General features: G+C 40.0%; 1 protein-coding gene across 7 annotated transcripts in view; it reads left to right on the forward strand.

Annotated features, from left to right (window-relative positions):
• Positions 1-11,499: 11,499 nt before the first annotated feature.
• Positions 11,500-27,055, forward strand: part of LOC142409607 (bifunctional methylenetetrahydrofolate dehydrogenase/cyclohydrolase 2, mitochondrial-like) — an 86,067-nt gene continuing 70,511 nt past the window's right edge. For 4 of the 7 annotated variants that reach the window (XR_012775705.1, XR_012775706.1, XM_075501353.1 and 1 more), the window contains exons 1-3: positions 11,502-11,751; positions 20,532-20,716; positions 22,059-22,181. Coding sequence is in view for 5 of the 7 variants with exons in the window: in XM_075501353.1 (XP_075357468.1) it covers positions 11,603-11,751; positions 20,532-20,716; positions 22,059-22,181 (457 nt within the window). In the remaining 2 variants the exon portion in view is untranslated. Of the gene's footprint in view, positions 11,752-20,531; positions 20,717-22,058; positions 22,182-27,055 lie in introns of all 7 variants that reach the window. The other 3 variants (XM_075501357.1, XM_075501358.1, XM_075501355.1) reach the window with 3 other exon arrangements.

Consider the following 27,055-nt stretch of genomic DNA (forward strand, 5'->3'; position numbering starts at 1 on the left):
CACTTATTCTGAAATACGAATGACTCATTCCAGTTCATTCTTGCCACTTTGCAAGTAAGAAAAGGCCAGTGTTCACGTCTGTTGTAACACCAATACAATTATTAATATTACAGTTATGCCATTCTAGTTTGGCTCCACATTTCCCTGTTCAGACAAGCAAAGCGTCACTTCAAAAAAGTAATGTTTTTACAGCGCTATTAGATGTGGACATTAAAGTTTAGCATCTTTTTGGAGCTTAAGGAGATTTACTAATTGTACCATGAAAATCTTAGGTTGGTTCAGCATTTGAGGGTGCTGCTGTTTGAAGCTTTAGATAATCCTCTTGAAGGGTATCAATTCAAAGAGGGCCAGATTCATTAAAATTCTACATAATGGCTAATGGCTTAGAAAAGTAGTTATCATCTTCTGCCTGAGCACCTACAGGGAAATTAAAAACCTGTAAATATATTTTTAGAACTCAAGCAAAAACAATAAATGAAACCGATTTTTTTATTCCCTCCCAGAGGGGACCAGGGCACCATATGCACTAAAGACAGGGCCAGGAAGAAGACTGGGGACATGACATACAATGCATAAGCCTGCTCTGTTGACACAGCACGTATGCTTCAAATTCAGGAAGAAAAAAATCATGTTGTAAATGTGTCATGGTTTCAGACGCTAAGACGGTATTTCCTTTCTGGCTAAGTTCATATAGAGCAGAATAAATCATACCAATATTATTCTTACCTTTACAGCTGCCCAAAACCCTTTGCCTGATATTCAGGTCAGCTGAAGCAGCTGCAATCCAGATTGATTTCCTTCATACTGCTAAAACATATATAAAAGAGTGGCATACAATATCTTAAGCTTTTAACAGTGTAAGGAAGGGGAAAAGACTTTTTTTCCATATTAGCAAACATTAAGTTTTATCTCTATTCAAAATGGTAAAAAACTGTTAAGTCATTTAGGAACGCAGCTACGTAACTCAAATTGTAATGTGAAAGCAGATTTTTTAAAAAGCATTCTTTCTCCCAAGACAGCTTATTTTATGGGAACTGTCTAAGACCAGGAACCCTGTGTTGTCAGGGAAAGTTGCATCTTTGATGAAGGGGTTCACTGGAGCGTGACAGTGCCAACATTGCACTGCTTGCATCCCACTAGAAGGCTACCCTGGAAAGCTGCACTGCGAGAAGCCACAGCGAAGACTGCAGATCCGCAAGGAGCATTTTTTTTCTGCCAGCACATCTACCTCACTTATGGGAAGCCCTCTAGTTAAAAGCTTGTCTGCATATTAGGGCTTATGCCCCATAATTATGCTGCTAGAGCTGCCTCATGGTGCAGTTGTGTCTGCCCTTGCTTTCTCAAGAGGAAATCGAAAGGATTGTGCAAGTAGCTTTGACAGCCCATTATTCAAAGCTGTGCCACTACCAAGAAGTTGGCAAGGCTGAAGAAGTGAATAATACCGCTAGTGTAACCTGAAGTAGATTAAAAGAGCTACCATGCCTTCTGCTGGCAGAGCTATTGGGCAATGTCATTCTCAGCTGCTCCTTGAGATGCAGAAGACTGGGACAGGTTGGAAGGCTGAGGTACAAACAAGAACAGGCACAGCAATGCTGCTGTCCCCCTAATATGGATATGCCAGCTAAGCCCCCCAGGCAATGACACAGCTGGAACCATCTTCATGAGTTTCTAGGGACAGAGGTCAACTGTTGTTGATATTCTTAATCAGCTTAATCAGTGTGACCCAAACATTTTTTTTTCTGCAATCTGTCAGGAAACTAGAAATAAAATTGAATGGTGAGTTCTTATCTAACTAGCTTGTAGGGTAGCTCTGCTAAATAAGCCCAAGTTTGCTGTCGCATATGAATGGTTTAAACCTGTGTCATACACATGTGCTGAACGGAGAACTCAGACGTTCAGGGTCAAAGTCATGGATAATGAAACAAACCAGTTTTAGGATATTAAGAAAAGTGTACCCTCTTATAGCATAGCTGGCTGGAGCTGAACCTTGTTTAGGTGATCGATACCTGTGTTTTTTGGAAATACCCACTGCGATCAGACTGTGTAAATTAGGTCAGTAATTTCAGCATGTTTCAAATTCATTCTCAGAAGGGATTTAAAATAAATGGCTCATGTTATAAACAGTTCTCTGCACAAGTCATATTTTTAAACAACACAGAGAATGCACACGCATGTAAATATGCCTGTTCATTAATTTTTTATGCAAACTTATTAACCTTTATGAATACGAATTCCACTGAGTTTAGTTAATCTATCCCAACATACAACCTTGCACCAAATTTACCATTACAGTTCATATTTCTTAGTGTTGTTGGGCCTCAATTCTGAAAACCCCAGTACTTTATATTTAAGCCCACAAATGGCACCAAATACTATGGTTGACCTTAATAGTACAGATAACTCTTTCCCTGCATGGCAGGAACAGTCTTTAAGGAGTTCAACCAGTCTCCACGGCAAATTCTCTGCTGTTTTAAATGGATTATTCCCACCCACACAAGCCAGTATCCACAGACAGCAAAATAAAAGATTCACATAACTGCTTACATCCAAATACAGTCAAATAATTTGTCAACACCCCTTGTAATAAAAAAATTAAAAATGGCAAAATTCTATTTTCCACCTCACTCTGAGACTCAAACTTATAAAACAGAACATGGGAACATGACTTATGTTCCTAACTTTTGCCTCAACAACCATCTTTATCCTTGGCATTCATACTTCATAAGTTTGTAGCAGCAACAAAGTGTCCTGGCATAAGTTTTATGCATCATCTTACAACTCTTTCTTCATACACAGGCAGCAGTTAAGTCAATGGCACTGTACAGTTCACATATTTCAACATCAGCTGTCTATTAAATGGCATCTCATAACAACATTGTCAGATTACAGGCTGCCATGGACTAGGAAATCATTATTTAAACTAAAACCATGACAGTATATATTCAGAACCACAGCTTTATTACCCTTTCTGCTCCACCTGCACCTACAGCACTGAGGTGAGGACGGAGGTACAGTGCCAGAGTACAAAATTGCGTCCTGTGAACAACACCAACGCTTTCCAAAGAGCTGAGCATCCATTAGTTCTTTCCAAAGTCATAAGAATCACGTGAGAGCTAATATTCAGGCATGTCGCTTCAAACCTTGGCTGAAGTGACAAACCCTCTTTAAAATTTAACAAGACCTCTGCATTTTGAACCTACTTCAGAGATAAAATCAGGACTGGATGAGCATTAAGGAAAGTTCCTCATGCTGAACAGGTAGAAGAACTACTTCACAGTTCATTCAAAATCAGCCTTTCCTCAACCCGAACACAGCACATGTGACTGACACTGGCATGAGAGGATACGCAGGCAAAGAGCTGCTTAGGACTACCCCTCTCACAGCGTCTGCGCTAGATGAAAACACTTCAGCAGTAAAAAGGAAGAACCTGCTTCCTCAGCATATTAATATTTGAACATTATTGCATAGAAACATAACCAGAGGACTTTTTTATAATGTTAACAGGGTCATTTCCCTATTGTCTCCCATTTGTCTGCTACAAAGTGGATTGATTCATGCACAAAACATTCAGCAGACATAGCTGTCATGCCAACTACACGCACCCTAGGTTAAGCAGACATAATAAAGCAGAACAGGCCCCGTTACTCTACCTGATCAGTGCCAGTTGCATCGTTACTACATCCACTGAATCCTGATATGTTCCTGTATGGTGTTATGTGGTTATGACAAATAAAGCAATACAGGAACAATTAAGAAATAAAATATATGCTCCTACTCTTTGTGTATCCTGCCATTTGCTTATTTCTCATTTGGTGTTCCCTTGAGTGGTTTGCTTGAAAGTATTTGGGGTGGAATACAGATAAATTTTTCCACATGGATTTACTATGATAGCGGGTCCATAGGGCATGCCAGAGGGATGAATGTCCTCTTGGTTTATCACGTGAGGGGCAGAAAGGCCCCAAATCCAGTGCTTTAGGTTAGAGTGACAAATAAGACTCTCCTGGGAGAGCATTGTGACACTCCTAAGAGACTGGAGAAGGTAGTGCATCCTATTTAGAGCAATGCTACATGGAGATATTTATACTGAAAAGCCACTATACCATGACCCACATTTAATCTCTTGTGTGTTAATGCCTCAGGATTGCACAGACATAGCCAGCTGCTTGACTGCAGCGAACAGGCTGGAAACCAAAGGAAGGTGGTTAATCACATAACTTGTAACTAAGTCATAGCAAAGGATGTTGTAAGTATTAAGAGCTTACAAGAATCTCCTATGCATAACGTGCAGACATATGGCAAAACATCCTGAGACTGTGGCCTAGCTCAGGCAGTCCATGAAACACAAATCATTGGCAGTGCAGGAGCAATTTTGGGAAACTACTGCCACATGCCCAGTTTGTTCTTGTCTTCTTTCCTAGAAGGAAGTTTTTGGCCACCGTCTGGGACAGGAAGCTGGGCTAGATGGATCTTCAGTCTCATCCGGAGTGGCTGTTGTTACGAAAGTCACGTGTACTGCACTCTGCAGTCTACCACTATTAGGAGAAGTTGGCTTTATCCCTTACCCTCCTCATCTCCCTTGCAGAAAACAGGCACACAGATAAGTGGTGTCTTACTGCATTGCAATGACAAAGCGCTCTGCATTTGATGAACCAGGACAGACCAAACTAAGGCATATGAAAAACTGTCTCCTTCTCTGGCACTAGGGAAGTGCTGTAGGCAAGCAACCTCTAGCCCCGACCTTGGCAGTGCAAAAACACACCCGCGGATAGATAGTATGAAACATGTTCTTCCCTTTCCTCCCCCATCATTCCCTTCCTGCCATTTACAGGTGACCTGAAATTACTGCTCCCTCTCCTCAACCTTGAGAAAGTCCTGCCTGCACTGGCCACCACTCAACAGATTTTAGTGCATCTCCACACATAATAGTTTTCCTCCAGGGGATGGTGTCCATCAGAAACCACTGTCAGCACATTGTCCTGTTGCAAAATGTCTGTCTCGGGAACAGCATGGATTCCAGAGAGAGCTACATGCAGCTTCACTTGACGAGAGCAGCGGATACTTGCAAAACCCCAGGTCTCCAAGGCAGAATTTTCACTTTCTCTGCCTGGTGCACACCAAAGACAGGGACTAAAAGACTGACAACAACCAGTTTCCCTCAAGAGCCAAAAGACATAATCTACCTCCTGGAATAGATGTCTATTTTATATGTTATTTTTGAAAACTGTAGATCAGTGAAGACTGCTACAATTCTTCTCTCCTGCTCTATGTCATCTGTTTTTCTTCAAATGCAAGTTAATCTACTAAAACAGCAATTGAAATATCTTCTTGTGAAACTCTGGATTTTTGCCTCCCACCCAATTTTCAGCATGGAAGTATATTGCCCAACAAGAAATGCTAGTAAAGCAAGACAGATCAAAAGCCTCTCATTTTTTTAAAGTCCTCATGGGACTTAGGACTTTTTGCCATCAGTTCTTTGAAATTCTCAAAATACTAAGAATTATGGAAGTTAGGCTTCCTTAAGAGCTTCAGATAAATGCCTATACATAGTCAAACATACACATTCACATTAAGCCTACTGTTGCAACTTAAAAGTGGATTTAACCCTTGCAACTATTTTTCTTGGCATAAAAAGTGGAACTGGAAAGAGGGTTTCCATGTAAAGTTCCAGCTTTAGCATGCTAAAGCTTGTTTGTGCTTTTAGCATAAATTTTTAGCATAACAGCCTTTCTGCTGTATTGTAATAAACTTGATGAAAACATCTATAAGATATTTAGAGGAATGGCTAGGAAATTGCTTTGTTCTCCATAGCTGCAGACTGTGGAAGCAGAATGCTTTCATGGAGAAATTAGAAATTGCTTACTCTACAAGGCTACTCAGAGATGATGACTATTACCATCTGAGTAACATGTCAGTTGTTTGCAATGACCTTTGTGGGAAGCCAGGAAAATTTCTTGAAAAGTATACTCCATTTAGCATTAAAAATAGAGGAACACCTACTTCAGCAAAGACACAGCCAAGCGTCTTGCTCCATGGATACGAGTTCACTATCCTCTTCCACACAGAAGGAGCACACTCAGAAACTCATGTGCCAAGCTAGCAACAATTATTACAGGCTTTGGGGTTTTTTTTGCCAGTACTATTTGAATAAAGTAGCTGACCGCATTGTCAGTGAAGGTGCTGTATTTTGAAAAACAGGGTTTTCCTCAGTCAGGCTAAATAAAAAGCAGGTTCTTATGTCCTGTGCAGAAATGGCACAGACAAAAGAAATAGCATACAGTTTTTCTATGTGAAACATCTGGTATCATAAGTAAAGCTCACCTACTGACTTAAGAGATTTATCCTAAGGATAAATTTGTCATCATTCCTGCCTTGCGTGTCAGCACAAATCTGACTTTTCACCCCAGCCCAGAATTTCCTTCATACTGTTACCTGCTAGCAGCACAGCTTCACTTCTGATACCCACACTAAGTATGTAATCTCAGTTAAGATGCTGTACTTGGTACCTACATTTGATGCTTCTCTTCAATGGATTGTTGATGTCTCCAATATCTATTTTTAGGATGTCTTGCATATATACTTCTATAACTTTTATTGTATTAGTGACCTTTCAATAAAGTGCTGATTTCCTGTCAGTTTCCAGAATAACACTGTTTCTGTAATATCCAGACAATAAATACAATACACCCCATAGCAATTATTTTTATTTCAACAAGCTTGCTAGTTCTCTCTTCCTCATTCAATATTACCTTTAAATTCCATCTATAATTAAAACCAAATTAAAGTCGCAAAGTGTCCAGTTTGCACAGCAAGGAAAATATAATTATGTTAATGAAGTTTTTAAAAACTACAGGGAAAGCAAACAAATTCAGGTCCAGAGAAATGCATTGAACATGGACTTGCTTTTAAAAGGGCTATTTATTCTTTGTCCAACCGTGTTCACATAACATACCGGATTTTTCTAACTGTTACTTCTTTCATTTTGCAGTTTCATTTTGACCAGCATCTTCTGCTTTCCAGGAACACTGCACTCCTCATCATAAGGGTATTAAACTATATTTTTACTACTACACCATCATGTAAAATGGACCTTTTTTCTTTCTACACTTAAACTAGAACGTTTTGAGACATTTCTTTGTAAGTTTTCTCCCATGCCCTTCTCTCCAAGGGACAAGACCCAACACCAACTACTCATTTTCATAGATTCATTTAAGTGTTTTTTCTGTAATTCTCCTGCTGATCCTAGACGGCTGCCAGCACACAGGCTCTCCAAGATGACACACCCTTAGACCCTGGATACCAATTTACCAACCCTCATCAGCACATAAAGGTGTCTTCCAAAAAGAAGAGTACTCTGAGCGACCTAACGCAAATCTACCTGTCTTTACCCAACCCCAGCCCACCACGGTATTTGTAGCTTTTCCCCAGGCGATTTTCAGCCCTTTACAGCCCTGCTTACAATGTTCAATCAGCTACTCACCTCAGCCATAAATACCAGCATTCCACCATTCACTCAGAACGAAACACCTCTTCAGCTCCCAGAAGCAAAACTTGGGTAGGAACCATCTGTCTTTGCCTGAAAGAAAAAACACAGAACAAAACATCAGCGATGGAAAGGTAGAGAATTTCAGCTCTCTATTGGACAGAAACTTTGTGCTGTAAAAAAAAAACAAAAGCAGATATGGAGAGACGGGAACTTTGCACCAGTGGCACATTACTGCTGCTATGTCTCTAATTCCCCGCAAAGAAGGATGGTGAAATTGTGATGATATATAAGGGAATGGCAACTGTAATACATAGATGACAGCTATTTTGGAGTCTACATAATTTTCAGGAAGATTTGGGACAATACACATGTTTTCAATAAAGAAAATGCCACGAGCTTAGAAGTCTCATATAGATAACATTAGCAGTACAACATCTTTTCTGAATTTTTAACTTGAAAACAGTATTGAAAATTGTGACTTGACTTTATATAATTTCCAGGTTTTTTTATTTATGCGAATGAAGTGGAGAGAATTTACTTTCTGGGATCATGTACAAATGAGTGTTTTACAAAAAATTTTAGTCATCTAGTGAGTAGATCTATCAAAACCAAAGACAGCTGAAGAACGGTTTGGCAAGTGACAAGAATGAAGATAACTAGTATGGGTTTGCTGGGAACTTCAGTGTGGATTTACTTTATTTTAAACTCATACAGACATCTTCTGTTGACTTTGGTAGCAGTGCTAATTGTATCTGCATACCAAAGTAAAAGCAACATAAAATGATGCGTTTATGTTTTGCCAATGTATGTTATCAGAAAAATGATTTTCATTTGTGGTTTTCTTCTTTTAATAGAATGAGCTTTAATGTAAAATCCACGGGAAGATCCCTTTATCAGACATAATTTGTAATGTGTGGTTAAACTACATGCTAAAAGTCTTGGCAATGTTTGTAATTCTTAATGATTATTTTAGAATAACCTAAAAGAGAATACAAATGCAATTAAGATATGTCAATCAAGCTTAGGAGAAGCTTCCCAAGGCTGAAAATCCATGTTCCCTGCTGTTGTACTCATAGCAAAGAGCTTGAGCGCCAACTAGATACCTCATTTTCACTTGTGCAGAATTCTGTGAGTCACAGTATTCAAAAGGAGTCGTGGCAGAGCAAATGTACCTGACTATTACAAATTTAACTTATCTAAACTTTACTGGGAAATGATGCAGTTTGAGTAGAATCTGCTTAAATTTACAGCACGTTTTACATTCCTTGCAATTCAGATAGACTACTTGGTTTGTCTGACAAATAATGAAAAACAATGAAAAAATAAAAATATGACATACTTAGGCAAATACATTACAGAATTTGGAGCTTTTTACTATTTAGGAATAGGTGTTACTATTAAAAATAGTAATAGCCATTACTCTCTACCAATGATTTTGTAATAACACAAATTGTTGTTTCATTTAAAATCAAATCAAAATAATTTCCTTGTTTCTCCATGGAAAAATGCATTTAAAGGATCCAATAATATTTGTGAAAGGCATTATAAATGTTTATCACTGTGGTTAATGATTCCTATTTTATTTACTTTTGAAAAATAATAGCAGAACCTTTGCTCCAAATTCGATCCCACACCAAATGCTAGAATTTTTCTTTTTCACATGAAAAGGTACTTTCTATTGTTTCCACTGTAAGGTTCTTTAGAGTGCAATAGTAAGACAGGGTGCAGAGAAAAGGAAAACCTTAATTTATTTTAATCATGCTAGAGAAAGCCGAGAAAAAAACACGTTCAATATTTAGGACCTCTGTAGAAATATAATGCACTGTTACTGAATGACACAATCTACCTAACTCGCATCAGTGCTTCCAATACTGTGCTCACTTAAGAAGACATTTCAGAGTCAGACCATGCCAGAAAATAAATGCTAGTTATTAATCAAAAATGCATCTATCGATAAACTTTAGCACTGTGAGAGCATTGATTTACTGCCTCGACATCTGCAGAAAGGGATGCCAAAATAACTCAGATTAAAAACTCTCATTAAAACAGACTTGGCTGGGTATTTATTTCTTCAGTTCGTGCCTTAAAACTGCATATTTGAGCCAAGATTTTTCTAAACATAGTGTTGACTGGTAGCCTGAGGACTCCTAATAGTTGCATGAAAAGCATAGGAAGAGTTTTTAAAAGATTGCCTGTGCTTTGATGTCTATATTTCTCTTCAAGATCCTAAGCAGGAATTTCCATCTTGAATCTAGTTCTCTTTCCTTTCCCACAGAACAATTTAATAAGTGTTTTCTGTTTCAGCCAACAGCTACAGTGAACAGAACTGGTGCTCCATCATCCAGGACCAGGTCCTAAGGGAAAATAAGATATTAAAACAAGCACAGTGACTGGAGGCTCTTATTTTACGTTTCAGAATAATGACTACCTAGCAATAGATGTAGTTAAGGCCACCACTAATGAGCGTCATGACATTCAAGCGAACTCTGGCTTCCCAAGGGGTGCCCTAACGCGGAGGGCAGCAGGAGGGATGAGTGGAAGGCCAGGCTGCCGTGTGGGATGAGTGCCTCCTGGTGGGTACCTTCCCATATGGCATCGCAAACCAGGGAAGGCAGGCGCTTCCCTTTACCGTTATCCTCAGAGCGTCCCAGACTTTCCATACAAGCACCAGGTGAAGGCACCGTCCGGGTTATTGATGCGCACTTGAAGACAGTGACGGCAGATAGACACACACGCACGCACACGGAGACACAATCCAGAACGTACTGATGAAGGAGAACCCTTCAGGCTTCAAGCAATGTTCTGTAAGGCCTTCTTTTCTCCCTTGTGAACGAGCACTTTCGAACAGAAGTTGAGCGATGTTGGACCAAGGTGCAAAGTATGTATCTGTTAAATAAATCAGCAACATGTCTTTTTCCTTTAGTATCTCTTCAGGCTCCAGCAATAGCTCCAATGTTAATTTTTCTCCAAACAGGATAGTAACAAGAAATAATCATGGGAGTAAGGGACAGTGTATATAACCGAGTCAATGAATCTTGGATAAGTGTCCTTTTTTAAAAAAGCTTTGTAATTTATGCAGTACGTACATGCTAGATGGCGTGTAAAGTTTGGTGTCGCTACTGCTTATAAAATAAGAGATGGCAACCTAAAGGGGAAGATTTACCTAATATTTACAATACTGGAAGAGAATAAGATTCTAGGAGGACAAGTCATAAAAAACCAGTACGCAAACTGTCTGTGGAGGCACCTGAGCCGTGTTCCTTACGCAAACACCTGACCGATCAAAAAATTCGCCAGTACCATAGCAGAAACTGCAGCCTCGGTAATCTGTTGCATGTTGTCAAAGCTTTCGCCAGCTTCATAAATGAATTTGCCAATTGTCAGTAGGCTCAGTATTGCAGGTAAGGTTGCCGTTATTATTTTGGCATGCTTTGTATATGCTATTTCAGATCTGTTTGTTTTCTTCTTGTCCTCTACACAGAGGAATTTTTCCACACTTTTTAGTGGAAAATCTGCCATAAAACATGACAGAAAGCACTAATATGTGAGTTGCAAGGAAGTCCACGAGACTTCTGCTGGAAAAACACGAGAGCACAGCTGAGAATTACGAAGGGAATCAATGCTTGTCTGTGTAGCTCTGATGTGGTGTCGGCTTTGCCCATACCACATTTTGGCGGGAACAGAAGTTCACCCGAATCAAAGGATGCAAATGAAGACCGCCTTTTGCACCATCATCTGCAGAGGTTCCTGCCACAATCCCCCGCAGCACTGCAGGGTGGCAGGGGCCGGGGAGGTGGGTAGGTGCCGCTTGCCCTCTCAGCACACAAACCCGCAGAGTTTCCCAGCCCCGGGCACGGTTTGCCAGCCCCCCGCCACCACACGGGTGATGGCCTGCCCATAGGCGTGCCTTCACTGGAGGCGCTACCGCCGCCCTTTCAATTTTGCCGGGCGGTGCATTCGTCCCGCCCCTCAGGCCCGCTGTTCCTGTCACGGTCACCGGCAGCTCCGCCCGGCCCTCAGCAACGTGCCCCGCCCCGCCGCGGCCCCAGGCCCGCTACTTGCCCTGGCTCCTCCCCTCGTCGCTTGGTTGCGGCGGCGCTTGCGTCCGTCGGGACCGACATGGCGGCGGCGGCCGCCTTCTCCTCCTCCTCCTCCTCCGTGCTGCGCCCGGGCTTGGCGCCCCTGAGGAGATGGCGAGCCCTCTCGCGTCCGGCGCCCCGGGTCGCCTACAGCACCAGCAGCTCCCCTCGCAGCGCCGCCAGGTTCAGGTACGCCGCACCGCTCGGGGCATCCTCGTTCTCCCTCCCGCCTTCTGCTCCTCTCCTTCCCGCTGCGGCGGGGAGCGTTCTGGGGAGCGGCGGGCCGGGCGGCCGCCGCGCGCGCCGCCGCCGTTTAACGGTCGCGCTGGCAGCCCGCGAGCGCGCGGCGGGCAGAGCGGGCGCCAACCGCCTGAGGGGAGGGCAGGGCAGAGCCCGGCGCCTGCTCCCGGGGGGCTCGTCTCCCTCATCGGTCGCCTCCGGGGGGGCTGCCCCTGGACCCCGGCCGAGTTGCAGTTCTCCCCGGGAAAACGGGACTCTGCGGGGTTTGTGGCAGCGGGCAGAGGTACCGGGAGGGAGGGAGGGAGGGAGGGAGGGTGGGCTGCGGCACCGGCGTTGCTGATCCGGTGGGGATTGAAGCGGTGCACTGAAATGGGGGAGCCCTTGCGATGTGGCCTTCCTGCCTCCTCCCCGAGGGACGTCTGGCTGTTAAACATTTGTTTGCTCCTGGTACCTTAAACAGCCTCTCAATTGATTTACACAGAATTACTATATATATTAATTTTTTGGCATCTGTGATGATTTTCGCTGATGGCTTGTAGGCAAGTATTTTAATCTTTGCTAAAGAATATTACTGTCTGTATGAAGGGACCTGTCATGGTGACAGCCCATCCCATTGCATCTCTCTGTCCTCAGCCAGGCAGGTGCTGTGATACTGTGGTGCTCCTTTGTTCTTGAAAAAATAAATAAATTTTAAAACCCACAGATTTTAAAATAAAAATAAATGAAAATAATACTAATTTAAATAAATAAATAAAGAAATAACCCCATGTGGTCACGCTGTGTCGCACGTAGCACTGCAGCAGGCAGGGATTTGCCAGCCTGTGCTGAAAGCCTGGATCCCCAGGGCCAGCAGGACGCACTCGAATGCAGGGAGGACCCGTCTCCTGACATTGCTACCGCCTGTGTTTCATTTAATGTGCTGGCTGGACTGAGCCTCTCGTGTTGGTGTTGCGGCATGGCGACTACCAGCGCTTGTCTGGGTGTGGATGGGAGGGTTTCAGCTGAGCTCTTGCTTGTCAGCCTTTTCATGTACACTGGAGTTGTCTTAAATACTGACCTGAAAGTTTGCTCAGTTCAGCATGTCACAAGTAGCCGACACTGAAAGCATTGTCTTTGCTTTGTGTTTTCAAACATTAGTAAGCCGTACTGTGACAATTGAAATAAGCGTCTGGCATCCTAGATATTCTGTATATCCTGTATAACAGAGGATTTGATTCTGCTGATTTTGGCACAAATAGCTGTATTTCTGGAACAGTGCATGCCTACTTCTGTTCTTTGCTGCTAGTAACTTTTTTTTCCAATTCTGTGAAAAGTAGATGCTCCGGCAATAAAGATTTTACAGAGTTTTTCATGTGGTATTTATGGGACTGAGAAGATCCCAGTGTGATGCCCCATATGATTTGGGCTTTTAATGTACAGGTTGATCTAAAATAGCAGCTGACATCTTTGTTTCCATCATGTCCTGCAAGTCACTGGATGCACTGACAAGAGGGATCCAGTACGTGTATTGTTCTGTTGTGAACTCACACAGGGTTCAGAATAAGAGCATCCATGAGTGGGTGGGATGATAGTGGGACAGGATGGCATAGCAACACGTATGAAACCTGTCATTACACCTGGTCAAATTTTTCATGTGGATAATATTTAAAATAATAATTCACTTCTTAATTTCAGTGTCTTGAATAGCTTGCTGAGGTGTAACCTTCCTGTATAGCTGATGCTTTACTTTTATGTGTAGTTCTTGTATAATATTTCTGTTGAAGGACTTAAACTGTCTAGATTCTAAACCTAAGAAGCATCTACATATTATAATATTTGTTATTTGTATTTTTGACAGTTGTGAAAAATTTTCTTTACTTGAGAAAGTTGAATACACAGTCTTTTTAACAAGTAAATAAAAGTCTTTGAAGAGCATTACAGTGCAACTAAGGAAAATGGCAAGGTATTGGAAGTTTCTCCTTAACTGTATACTTAAAGCTTGCCTTTTTTTTTTATTCCTGTGGGTGTTAATTTTATAACTGGGTGGTGTTGCTGAGACAGAGTTCTGAAGGTCCAAATAACAAATGTGATAGTATTTACTGAGTTGTACTAAAGTATTCTTGATATTTATTTTGCATATGAAAATACTAGTAGATGCATAGAAGACAAATGAAGGTTGAATTTGGGAAGTCCCCGGTGTTTTAAAGGTGACCTTTGTTTTACTTAAACTGGTTGCTCAGGAAGTTGCTAGAATTGGAAGGTGAGCTGAATTTAAGTATATTTTGTGCAGCAGGTGTGTATGTGTAGGCTGCTGTTTCATCTTTCCCTGATAAACTCTCAGTGCCTTATGTATCACATCCGGAGAAACGCTCAAAGCTTTAATGGTGGTTGAGTAAATCCAGAGACTTTAAAAATGTGGTATGAATAGATGGTGACTACGTAGCAGAAAGTTGGTTCTTGATGAAATATACTTCATAAAAATAAATCAGCTATGTTACATAAAAAGTGATGTTAGTGCAACTGTTTTCTTACTTTTGGGAAGATAATTTCTGGAGTCACGAAAAGATAGAGAGTAATGTTGGAAGGAGGAGACCTAGAAACTTCTCTGTTTGGAATGGTAAATGACAATGCATTGCCGCCTCATTTGTTTCCTTTTTAGTATTTGCATCTAAACCCAGGAATGGTTTCTGCTTTTTAGCCACTGGCATTTAAACAAGTTTCTTTCATAGCTCGGTAGGTAGTAGCAAGACGACTGTGATGGTGTTGTAGGTGCAGTTAAAATGTGTGGACAGTGGGTTTTTTTTCCAGAAGTGCTGGCAGCAGCTGCCTGTTTCCAAATGTGATCTTATTTAAGCCAAGAGTTCTTTTCAAGAAACAGATGAACTATGTTATGGGTGGGATGATGCTCCTGGCATTTTGTTTGTGCTTCTAGGATTATGTGTTTTGTTTTGTTTTTTCCTTCTTAAAGACTAGCAGAGGAAAGAAGTTGTTTCAGTACTCACCACTGTGCATTTCTTCCATATGCTGTTAGGGTAATATTTTTAAATCCTTCATGTTCTACCATCCATGTGTCTATAAAGTTTAAACAAGTGTCTCTGAATAAATATGGTGTTTGCTAGCTTTTAGATATTTTCCTCATGTGTTGATTTGTTAAACATTTCTCGTGTTTGAGTGTGCTGATAAACGGACAAATATGCATCTTATTAATGTAACAAAACATTAATCATACATTATTTTACCCCAGTTGTGTAGTTTCTTATAGTAGAGACAGAGCGCAAAACTGGCTTTAGACCATCTCAGAAAGTGTGGTGGGTTGGTTTTTTTCCTGAATGTTGTTCTAGGTGTGGACTTGTTCATCCCCCAGAATATGGTACAGGAAAAAATCCCCAACTGATCAGACTTGCAGCACTTTGAAAACCAGTCCAATTTGAACATAAACCCAGAATCCTTTATTGTGTTTGCAAACTTTGAACTACTTTCATCATGGCAAACTAACTCAACATATATTAAACATCAATGTTTAAGGTGTTTGTGTACAGATATATATTAAAGCTTCAAGCATATGCATTAACAGAGAGTGGTGAAATGTTTTATTTCTGGATGTTCAGGGCACTCAGGCAAAGAAAAACATTACTACTGAAGGATGCCAAGCTTTTATTCTCTTAATACCTACTCAAACATTTTTTTTAATCTACTAGGGCTTTTTTTTTCCCCTCCCAGGGAGGTTTTTCTTCGGAACTAAAGCTACACTTCTGTTACACAATAGGTAATGCATGTTTCCATGATATACTGTATTTGTACCCTTGTCTTAGATTTCTAGGTGAAACTCTAAACCCACTAAAAATAAAAATGATCAAGAGAAATAATAAATACTGCTGTCTTCCTAGGATATAGAAGTAAAATACCATCACATCCTTTGCTTATTTTATGTGTCCAGCAAAGTTAAAGCAACAAAAATCGAAGTAGCCAAACACTAGGTGTAAGAATAAAGTAATTAATTATGGTGATTAAATATAATTTATTAAAATCTTTCATAGGAAAAACAGTATGTTGTCTTGCTGCAATGATGACCAGCTGAGACAAATCATCATCAAGACTGAAATAATTCATTTTAGGACATTTCTAGGGAGTCTTCACTTGTACCACCTATTGAAGTGTTTCAATTTGTGTAACTGAAATGTATATGCTTAAGTGTATAAGTATTTGTGTTCATTTTCTTTTTTTATTGAATAAAGTAGACCAGCAGAATGCATGAATAGCTGCTAATTGTGGAATATCTAACCATGTGAAAGAAGAACATAATAATCTTTATATTCTCAGTAATGTAATGTTTGTTTTATCCTTGGTTTTGGCCTTGGACTTGTAAAAATTTAGGTGCTGGCTGATTTAGGGCAAAACTATTAGGGCTATATATGAAATCTATTTGAAAACTTCTGCTAGGAAGTGCATAAGAAAGGATGAACACCTCAACCGAAGTGGTGGTTCTTGCAGTAGCTATATTTACAGCCTGGTGACAGTGATGGCATTTTTCAGTGTGGAGTTAACCTAGTGGGTATGTGGAGTGCTTTTAATAGCTCGGGACTTGTGACAACTGGGACACTTGGTTTCTGAACCATTACAAAAACTGTTAGCTGTATTCCAAAAAAGATTTGCATTAGTGACGTTGTACTGATACTGGCAAACTGTGGGTGGTTAAGCCCATGCGGCTCAAGACAGGTGTGTATCATCAGCTATGAGCACATGATGGGAGGGAGCTTTCTTGCCTTAAACAAATAGTAAAATTTAGAGGGGGGGGAAGTCACGAGATTTGCTGTTCTTTCTTTCCTTAAAAGAGAGAACACTGCATCTGTAACTTGACAGGCTCTTTATCTGTAACTCTGTAAGACCCAAAGCTGACCTTTCACACTCCATTTTCCGATTATGTGGTCAGTTTAGTTGCTCTGTGGTTCATGGTCAGTCTCCAAAGCTAAGTGACAGCTCCAAAGCTGGAAGTTTTACCTAAAGATTTCTTTTGCCTGTACTTTGTCTTCATTGAGATTCTCCTTGAAACCTGGAGTCACTTTAATGAACATTTGCCATAAATGTACATGCTATTTACCATCTCCGTTCCCAGCCCCTTTAAGTTATGAATATGAAAAACAGAACTCCTCTTTGCATTGATACCTTTCTTTACTTTCTCAAAGTATCCACTTAGCTGTTGGAATGCCGGAAGAGGGTGGCTCTTTTAAATTAGGGCCATCCCATAACTTCTTACTAAGGTACAATTGTACTTGTTCTCTTCTGCATATGTAAACTAACCTGGAATCATTTTTATTTTCTATACCTGGGCTGCCCCAGAGTATTAATTTTTGAGCGTAGTTTTAACCTGAAACATTTCTGTTCTCAGGCAAGTTTTTGTCTTTTACAGTCAACTTTTGGTGAGGCTTGTAGAACTTACTGTTTGTTGTCTTCAGAAAGATCGAGGTGTTGAAGAGCCTTATCACAGCAGCTCTTGGCTAGGATATATTACCTGCGTTTTGTCCTAGCTTACAACATGTGTGTGTGTGAGGGTTTTTTCTTATATATTTGTGTGTGTGTATGGTTTTGTGTTTTTAGCACTGTCTTTCTGTTCATCTGCTTTGGTTTTGATCCTTGGATGACTGAGAAGATAGAACCTTATGGGGTGAGAATGGTCAGATTTAAGTGAGGACAGATCTTGAAAACTTGATGAGTCTGTGGCTAGATTTCAAGGAAGAGGCAGGCACTTAAAAATGTTTAAAGATTAGGAAAACTTATCCTTTGCAATGTGTTTAGAGTAAAAATAGCATAGAAATGGGATACACATTCATATGGATTGAAAACATTTTTTGGCACCAAAATGTTAAGTCCTTGTATTCTTAAATGTACATGGCATTGCTACACAGGTGAGCATTAATTATTTATTTGGCATAATGAGTACATGGAAAGAAGTGTCTTGTGCCAAAGGCATGTATAGCTAAAACATAAATAATGAAGATGAGAGATCTATGAAAATGAGCACGTACAGAGCAGGCCATGTAGGAAAAGAACAAAACCACATCTGTTGGCTTAATTATTTTTATTTATATATATATATTTAAGTTAAACAGGACAGAAACTGGTGTTTGGGAAGTAGCTAAGGCTGGTGTAAAATTGAAGAGAACAAGGTATTCATGTTTTTTGTGTGCTAAGTATGTTTGTAATAGTTTGCTTTCCTGACAAACAGTCAGCTAAATTGTTCTCAGCAGAGTGTGTTTGCTTTTCTTTTTTTTTAATACTTGGCACTGTCATTTCTTTCTTTTTTTTTTCCTTTTTTTTTTTTTTTAAAGTTATAATGACACCTCGTTGGTGTCATTGTAACTCACCTGGAGTCCTTGTGAAACTGTGTCAGTTACAAATGGTAGTCATGTTGAATTAATTTATTCAGTTCAAAGCAGGGGTTACAATGTGTGTGTATGTCTGTATACATGTAATGCTCTTCATGTCAAAGAAGGAAGTGAAGGATGTTTGCAGAGGGGAAACCCTCTCCCACTCAGGCTTACTTCCTCGCAAGTAAGATCAAGTCATCCGTCGACGGTCTTTAGTTAAGAGCTGATGAACCAGGAGCGTGTTTTTTCTTACAGTGCCACGTAGTTGTGCTCGTTAGGAGACGAGTGAACTTGTCCACCGGTAATTTTGTGGTGGTCCACCCACTTCTGGGGGGTTGGTGTTGTTTTACTGCATTTTTACAGATAGAATAGTATTTACTTTCTTGTTATAATATCAGATGATTGTGCCAATAAACACTGTTAACTATATTTATGTATCTTGTTAGGAATCTTGGAGTTTCTTTGAGAAGATGAGAGGTTCAATTAGTGAAGGAGACAGTGTAGATAAAAGCTTGAACTGTGGTGGAATATGTCCCATGGACATGTACAAGGTGAGGAGCACCTATGCTTGCTCACAGTGAGCAGACAGGCAGGAAGATGGAGAAGACTCCAGAGACAGGAGAAGAACCAAGGTAAGATAAAGCTGACACTTGGAAGATCTGAATGAAATAGTACTTAAGGAAGTGTTGTTCAGTCAACCTGCACTTGGTCTTGGAGCAGTTAGCTGGTGAGGTGAGCATGGGAAGTTGACAAAAGACATTAAGAACTTTACCAAAGGGTGAGCCTTAATATTATTGTCACCAAAGTGTCACGCAAGGGTGAGGGTAGGGCTTGTAAGATTAAGTAAGGAATTCGACTTCCATTCTATTCTGCGGTGACTCTGGAGGCTGTTAAGGTTTAGCTCGTATGCCATTTGAGATAAACTTTATTTTAAAATACATTTTGGGGATTGTCATGTTACTGCTTACAAGTTGTTCATTTATTTGACAGAGTTGAGCAGTAGTAGAAGTTAGAGAGTTAGGTACTGTTATTTCCAATCCAGAAAAATGTATTTTCAGTTATTTTGCTCTTCCCTATGGAGCAGAGTCCTCATAGAACTGTTGTTCAGTAACGTAAAATGTAGACTGGATTTCTTCATCTACCAGTCAGGTATAGAGGTTAAGTTTGGATGATTTCTTTATGTAAGACCATAGAAAGTCTCTGATTTTGGGTGTCCTGTGTGGTGTCGTTGTTGCCGCTGCTGTTCCCCCCCCACCTTCCTTATTGCACACCCGTGTGCATTTAGCGTCTTTGGTCATGAAGATTTACTAAGAATGATTGAAACTGCACAAATTTCTGAAATAAGTAAAATGCAACTTACTCTTTTTGGCTGCTTAAAGTTACAGGTTTGAATCTTGGAGAATACCATGTTTTAAACCATATCAGTGATACAATTTCTTGCTCTATAGCTTTCTGCCTCTTCCTGCTTTCTCCCCTCTAAGCACCACCACCACCAAGCAATAAAGTTAGTATGTAAAGGCTGCTTATCTGATATGAAAGGAATTAACATCTTAGCATCTGAAGGTTATACGTGCTGGAGGTTTCTTTTTTGTTGCGGGTTGGTGGGGGGTGTGGGGGGTGTTCCAAATCCTTGGTTGGGGTGATGATCACAGCAATGATAGAGGGAAGGAGGGGGGCTGAGGAGTTCTGGGACAAGTTCAAGGCACGAGACTTTTTCAGTTTTCCTCTGCTTTTCTATATGGTAAGGCAATGCTTGTGGGTCGTTCACCCAAGGAGGACGTTGGTCTGCTGTAGTGCTGGTTGAGGAGCAGAGGGAGGTTACTGGAAGGACAGGGAATGGACAGGACAGAAGTGGGGAGGGCATGACAGAAGCTCCTGAGTTAGTCACCACTGGTTTATATGAGATAAGTCATAAGAAAGCTGAGAAATAGTATCATCTAGGCTTGCACAAAAGAAGAGTGTGAATAATCCCATGCCAAATAGATTTTTGAAGGAAATTTGGGAAGGGAGGTGGGTAAAAATTCCTTAAAACAGAAAAACTTCAGGGTGTAAGAATGTTCTCATATTGTGTTCCCAAGTGCAGGAGTTGATAGATGTGTTCAACCTGGCTGGCTACGTGTGTTGGGAAGGTGGGGTGTGGCAGGTGAGCTGCTCTTCTGTGCAGCTCCACTGATGGCACATTCCTGCTCTTCAAATAAGAGAGTGGAAGACACTTCTTTCCATGGGTGGATTTATAGTGCATTAGTGTTTTTCAAATATTTGAAATACTGGGAAATTAACTAATCAAAGCATTTGCAAGTATTTAACATGGTAGATGGCACACTTAAAACTGTCTTGTTTGTGAAATTTTAGACCTAAATATTGTGTGTCTTTTTGTCTTTATAGTGATGAAGCAACTATTATCTCAGGGACAAAGCTTGCTAAACAAGTTTTGAGAGAAGTTCAAAGGGATGTAGAATCGTGGATATCCTTTGGAAACAAGAGACCTCATCTCACTGTCATCTTAGTAGGAGACAATCCAGCTAGTCATATCTATGTCAGAAACAAGATTAAAGCAGCTGCAGCTGTAGGTATGTGTTATGTAATATAAATGTTCCTTTGGTAAGCACAAGATTATGTTATTTAAAAATATAAAATAAAAGCGGGGGGGGGGGGAACCCCCTTTGTGTCTTAAATTAATTTTGCTCTGTTTTCTTACTCATCTTCTCTGATGAACCTAAAGAAAAGAAGTTGCATTGACATGTGAAGGAAGTAGTGGCACATGAACGGTAGCCATAAGTTCAATTCTGTACCTTGAAATGTTGTTAGGAAACAGTTTGCACCCTTACAGTTAGAAACGGGAAACTAAAGGAGAACACTGTGGAAATTTTTTGGCAGTTAAATGTCTTAACTAGCTTTGAGAGGCTTGGTGAATAAAGATAATTGGAGAGAAATTGCATCAGGTTTTAGTTGTTTCTGCAAGACGCTTTGATTATTTTTGTATGTGAAATATTTGCTTAAGAGCTTGCCTCCTCAGTACCTGTTAGACTCCTTCTTTTATATGTGGATTTTTCAGTCCACCTCCAACTGTGGTAGCAACCCCTACTACACCGGAGTTGATGGGAACAGTGATTAAGTAACCAGTTTCACGGGAAGATATTGAGAAGAGCCTTTTTCTTCATAATGTCAATAATTTCTTCATAATGTCAATCTTCATGTGCATCTGCTGTATCTCATGGAATAATTGTCCTGTTGAATGCTTTAGGTCCACAGTAGAGCCAGGCAAGCCAAACCAAAACCAAGGCTTCTCAGCTCTGAATACGAAGGGCAAAATTCCAGGCATAGTGAAATCAAACAGTAAAGCTGAGTAACTGATTACCTGGGATAAAGCCCAGTCACTACAACATCTTATCTCCAAATGACAGAGTATCATAGCCTAAACGGGTAACTTGAGTGTTGTTGCTATCAGTGAAACTGCAATCTTGTGAAGTAACTTGAAAAATTTTCTTTTCTAATAATGAGTTTTCTCCCACAGAAGTAGAAAAGCTATCAGAAAAAATGCTAGTAATGCTAGTGTAGCTTTATCTGTTCAGTTTTGGCTGTAATTCTCAGGAGCACGTTTGTAGAAAAGTCACGTGCTTTATTTTGCAAATATTTCTAAACTGTTGTTTAATTGTGGAGCTACTGTGTCCAACTGTAGATCCTCCCCCGCCCTCCCCCCAACGCCAGCCATATGTTTCATTGACAGATTGTACTTGATATATAGAAATACAGCATTAAAGACCAGGCAGCAACAGCAGAATTTTTAGCAAGTTCTCCATGGTTATTTAAGACAGTTGTTACACATTGGACACATTTTTAGACAAAATGACTGAGCTGTCCGTAGGTAAATTTCCTGATACTAATATGTCTTCTGTTTTTGGTTTTTATCAGGCATTTCTAGTGAGATCATACTGAGGCCTAAAGACATTTCTCAGGAAGAACTCTTAGATATGACAGTAAAACTCAACAAGGATTCAACAGTTACTGGTTTATTAGTTCAGCTACCTCTCCCAGGTAGGTGACATCTTTTGTCCCGCTCCTCATATACAGTCAATGTAAGAGGACAATTTTGGGTTGCAAGTTTGTGTTAGTGACATAAGAAGCCCTTGAAAGAGGTCATGCATAATGAAGGATTAATTGAGATGTTAAATTTTTTGTTATATACTAGCACGCGGTTGATTTTAAACAAAAAAGCAAAATAAATTGTGAGAATCATTTTGTATTGTCAACCTTGCCTTTTTTTAAAGTTCAGTCAGAATGCTGTTTCAAGGAATTTGCCTCCGCACACACACTTTATCCAGTTGATTTCTCTTATTTAGCATGTGGGGGTGGGGTTTTTTTTTTGCTTTTTAACATTTTGCGCTGTTTTGTCTGAAACGCCAAGCCCTTTGCCATATTTTCATCCCCTATATCATGACAAGTTATGCTATCTAGTGGATGATGCTACAGCCGTTCTCACAGTGATTCCACGTTTTGCCTTAAACATTTGTTTGTGTTTTCTATGCTGTCCCTAATGCTCCAGGTGAGATTTGTGCAAAGGTCGTAAAAGCCTCTACTGTATTCTTGTTTTTTGTTTCCCTTCTCCTAATTTGTAATAAAATCTCACTAAAATATCACTTGGCAGTAGCTGGCAAAATGGTATTTTGGCAGTGATAAAACTTGCGGGTTCATGTAAATCTACATAAGTCAACTTCGTTAAACCACTGTATGCTTCCTAATGGAGAGGTACCTAAATTACTACAGTCACTGTAGTAAATGGACTGACATGTTGGGTTTCCCCTGTGTCTGTGTTTCCAAGGGTTGTCTTAGATCATACTGTGTGCTCTGAAGGGCAGCAGCTGTCTTTTCGTCATGTATCGGCATGATTTCTAGCACTAGCTGGGAGTCCAGGAGTTACTGTTTACAGGTATCTCTGATGGTGAAGTTGAAGCTTTGCTTCTAGGTAAGCTCTTCATTTCCTTTCCTATTCCTAGTCTTGGTCTTCACTTCCAGGCAGTTCTCACTGCCTTTATTTCGTATCTACGAAACAGCAAAAATAGGGGCAGGTGCTGAGTGCTACAGAGGAAGAGATGCTTTGTTTGTATTTGTAATACATGTCAGGGTTCATGATTAGGAAGTTTTGTGCTTCATATTATATGAAAGCTAACTGAAATCGGACACGTGTTGAAATAAGCTGGCCACAAGGTGGAAGTGTAACACAACTAAGGAGACTGAAGTCTTGGACACCAAGTAAGGAGTTCTGGGAGCTGATAGAATGTGGTCGGTTGGCTTTGAACAAACATCTCTCCCACTCAGACCAGATTAGGGGAAACAGATAATGTAACAAATTTTCATTTCAGTAATAAGAAATCATGCAAAAGGTGGAGCACTGACAGCCTAGGGATGGAAATCTTTGTCTGAAGCGTGTAGCAAAGGAAACAGACTCATCCACTAGATTCCCAATCCACTGTTGTGTTCCCCAGAAGTGGGAGTTGTCATGTGCCATTTGTCTTATTTGTGTGGCTGCTTGGTAAAATTGTTAGGTACCGCTTGCAGAATGCATTTTTTTGAGGAGAATATTGGGTGATTACAGTATGCCCTTGAGCTGTCTGCTTTCATTGATACATAGTTCAACAACAGCCTTAAGTCTTGAAACTCAGTGAATTTAAACCTCTTCAACACTTGTAAAGGAAAAAAACCCTGAAGATAATTCTAGTTGTGTCAATCCAAATGTCTGATGCTGGCACACTTAAATGTTTAAGCTCTAAAGTAATTGGTTGAAGATCTCTCTCAAGAACTACGGTACATCTGTCACAGTAACTACGTGAAGACTAGTTAGCCTTCCTCTAACCTATAAAACTTGCTAGTTTGAGGCTTGGCTGTTGCCTGCCTTAGTAAAAACCGTAGAGTAATTTAATCAATAGCAGAACTTTTTCAATATTGCATTGTCTGTATAGTAAAGTTAAATATGCAAGTTATCGTGACTGAAAGTGTTCAGGAAGTTCTTTCCATAATAGATGTCAGATAAAACTCCGATTACTGAATTATTTCTTTTTTCTCCCCAATGAACTTCAGAAATGGAAGGGCAGAAAGCTAAGTTAGCTCGTTTTCCAAAATTCTGTTGATTTGCACTGTAGTGGAAGGAGGCAAAGCCTAGAAGTTGTGAAAACTTTTATCAGTGGAAGCCGCTTATTCCAGAGTTGAGGTTGTTGTGTGGGGTTTTGGGTTTTTTGCAGTAAACCACACACAGGTGTGGCTTTTGATCAACATCAGGATAAAAATAGAAGCAGAAAATAACTTTGTTCTCTCTCACTTTTGTGAGCTGGAGCAACTTAACTTTGAGGATTGTCATCTTTGCCTGAGGAAAACTTCCTTTCTGTGCACCTTTTGAGTGCATTACTTCTGATGTGGTAATGGTTTTGTGGAGAGTTTCCTGTATCTTTTTTAAATTGCCTAGAAGATGGCTGTGAAATGTTAGATATTTGTTTGAGATAAAATATTAAAAACGCAACATTTTCTCAGTTGTAAGCAGCCAAGAAGTATGCGACAAATGAGTACAACCATGATGTCCCTCTGTTGTGAAAGACTGTGCCAGCCTAAGTGCGGCCTGCTTTGGTGGAACTGACTGTTAAAATCATAGCAGTGTCCCAGTAGAGCTTCTCAAAATTATTTCCAGGGAGCTCATTGCTGCTACTGAGCAGCTTCCTCCTTGCTCCGTGTCTGTATTTCTTGATTCATATGGTATGTTTTCGAATCCCTTTGTGCTATGTTATTTTCATCAGTTTTCCCTTTTGAAAGCCAGTCTTTATTTTTCGTATGTCAACATTAGAGGCACATGTTGTTTGTTGTGTAAATAAGAGTTTCTCTGTGTGCATGTCAGAGTAGCTAGGCCAGTGATGCCCTGTGTCATCTTGCGAGCTTGGTGAACAAGTGAAAGGGTGAGTGCAGAGAGGAATTTGGCATGGACAGTGGCTTGGAATGACGGCAAGTAAATTTGTATGAATATCAGTTGAGAGGAGGATGTTCTATGGAAGCATGTTCTATGAGACTGACAGAAACATACTTAAGTATTTTGTTCCTCTGGAAGTAAATGAGGCTATCTGTAGTCAAGTGGAAACAAGCCAGGAAAATACGCTTCTTGAGGCAAATAAAATCTGCTCATTATGTAACATAGTAACTGTCTATACGGTTTGAATTGGTTTTGTTAGTTTGTTTGGGGATGGCTTGCCCAAGGTAGTGTTTTAGAAGTGTCTCTGATTAGGAAGGGAAGGTGTCCACGTCCTCTCTTCTCATGCCCGTGTCAGCCTACTGGTCCCCAGCTATGCAGTTGCACTCCTTCCCTTTACTTCCCATAGTACTCCAGGAAAGGGTACTATGCGCCCTTTTCTGAAATTCTGCAAATTGGTTTTGAGTGGAAAAAAAAATCCCTGTAAAGCATGATTTCTTTCTCTTTTACATGAATGTATCTATTATCTGTCTGTTTCTGGGAAGCTGAAGATAGACAGCAACAAGGAGGTGTTCGTCAGAGCAGCATTCTGGCCTATCCCAGGCACAAGGAAAAGCATGGCTGCCGAGTTGTTGTTTGATGAAAAACTAACTTGCCTAAGGTTAACAAGTTTTCTTTTGCAAAAACTGTTTAATAGGTTACTCCAAATTTCTTTCTTCTTTTTTTTTTTTTTTTATTCCCCAAGTTGACATAAAAACAAGATTATGGTTGCCTTCAATCTGGATTCGGCTAGTTTGACTTATAAGAGACTCTTTCATCAATGTACTTAACATCTTAATTTCCACAGACCTTTCTTATTAGGATTCAGAAGGAAATTTCCTCCCATCAGAAAATGGAGAATTAAATTGTAAATTATAACAGTCTGGTTTAACTCTAGGGATTTTTTAATTGGAAATCTTTTAACAAGATATTAACACGTTTTAAGTTTTATAACATACATATCTTTTAATTAGCTAGCTTCTTTGAATGCAAAATCACAAAATAGCTAAGTAGAGCTAGTTGACTACTAAATTAAAACATCCTGTATATGTCTATAAAATATTTTTACTGGGAATGTCTGAATTTCGTAATAAACACTCATTTCCCTTTATTTGGCTTTCTTAAATGTCCTGTTATGCTCCCTGAATTAGACATTGGGATATACCGCCTCACAATTGCAGAGTTCTGTTAGGGATCTAGCCTAGAATGGGTGTTGTATGACGTTCATTATATGAAAGATGCAAAAAAATAATCCTTCTGAGATGGAAGTAAAGCTGGAAGTGTAATCCTGGAAGCAGTTTGGGACGTTACGAAAAAATGAAGCAATAGGCTAAAATGTCCCTGCTCAGTGCAGGGGGGTTGGACTAGATGACCTTTAAGGGTACCTTCTTACCCAAACTACTCTACAATTCTATGATTATAAAATTGTGACTGAGGTACCACTGGGTAAATACACTTATTAAACGAAGTTCGCTTTCTCGCTCACTATGGGGACGTTTTGTAGAGCTGTTCCTCTGTAGTGTCTTTACATATGCAAGCTTTATACTTGGGTTTGTAACTTTGCAGAGGTAGGACTGGCTAACGCATGTTTTCTTCATAATCAGTACCAATGTTTATGCAGTATAAGCTTTAAGCAGTTGCAGACCTATCCCATATCAATAGTGCATATGAAAAATGTTCATGACAAATAGATACAAAGAATAAATTATGTGCAGGTATCGTCATTTAAGCCATAATTACTGTTTCAAGCTCATCAATATCAAGCAATTTTATGCATTCTCACAGTTTTCGAATGAAGTAGGATATGTTTTGCTCCTACCGATTAGCAAATTACTAAAAATAGTTGTATTGTTGTAAAATGGAAAATGAAAGCTAGACCTGCAGAGTTATTTCAGCTTAGGGTTTCTGTATGTTTTTTAAAACT

The sequence above is a fragment of the Mycteria americana genome, chromosome 4 (genome assembly GCF_035582795.1).
Source record: "Mycteria americana isolate JAX WOST 10 ecotype Jacksonville Zoo and Gardens chromosome 4, USCA_MyAme_1.0, whole genome shotgun sequence".
Lineage (NCBI taxonomy): Eukaryota > Metazoa > Chordata > Aves > Ciconiiformes > Ciconiidae > Mycteria > Mycteria americana.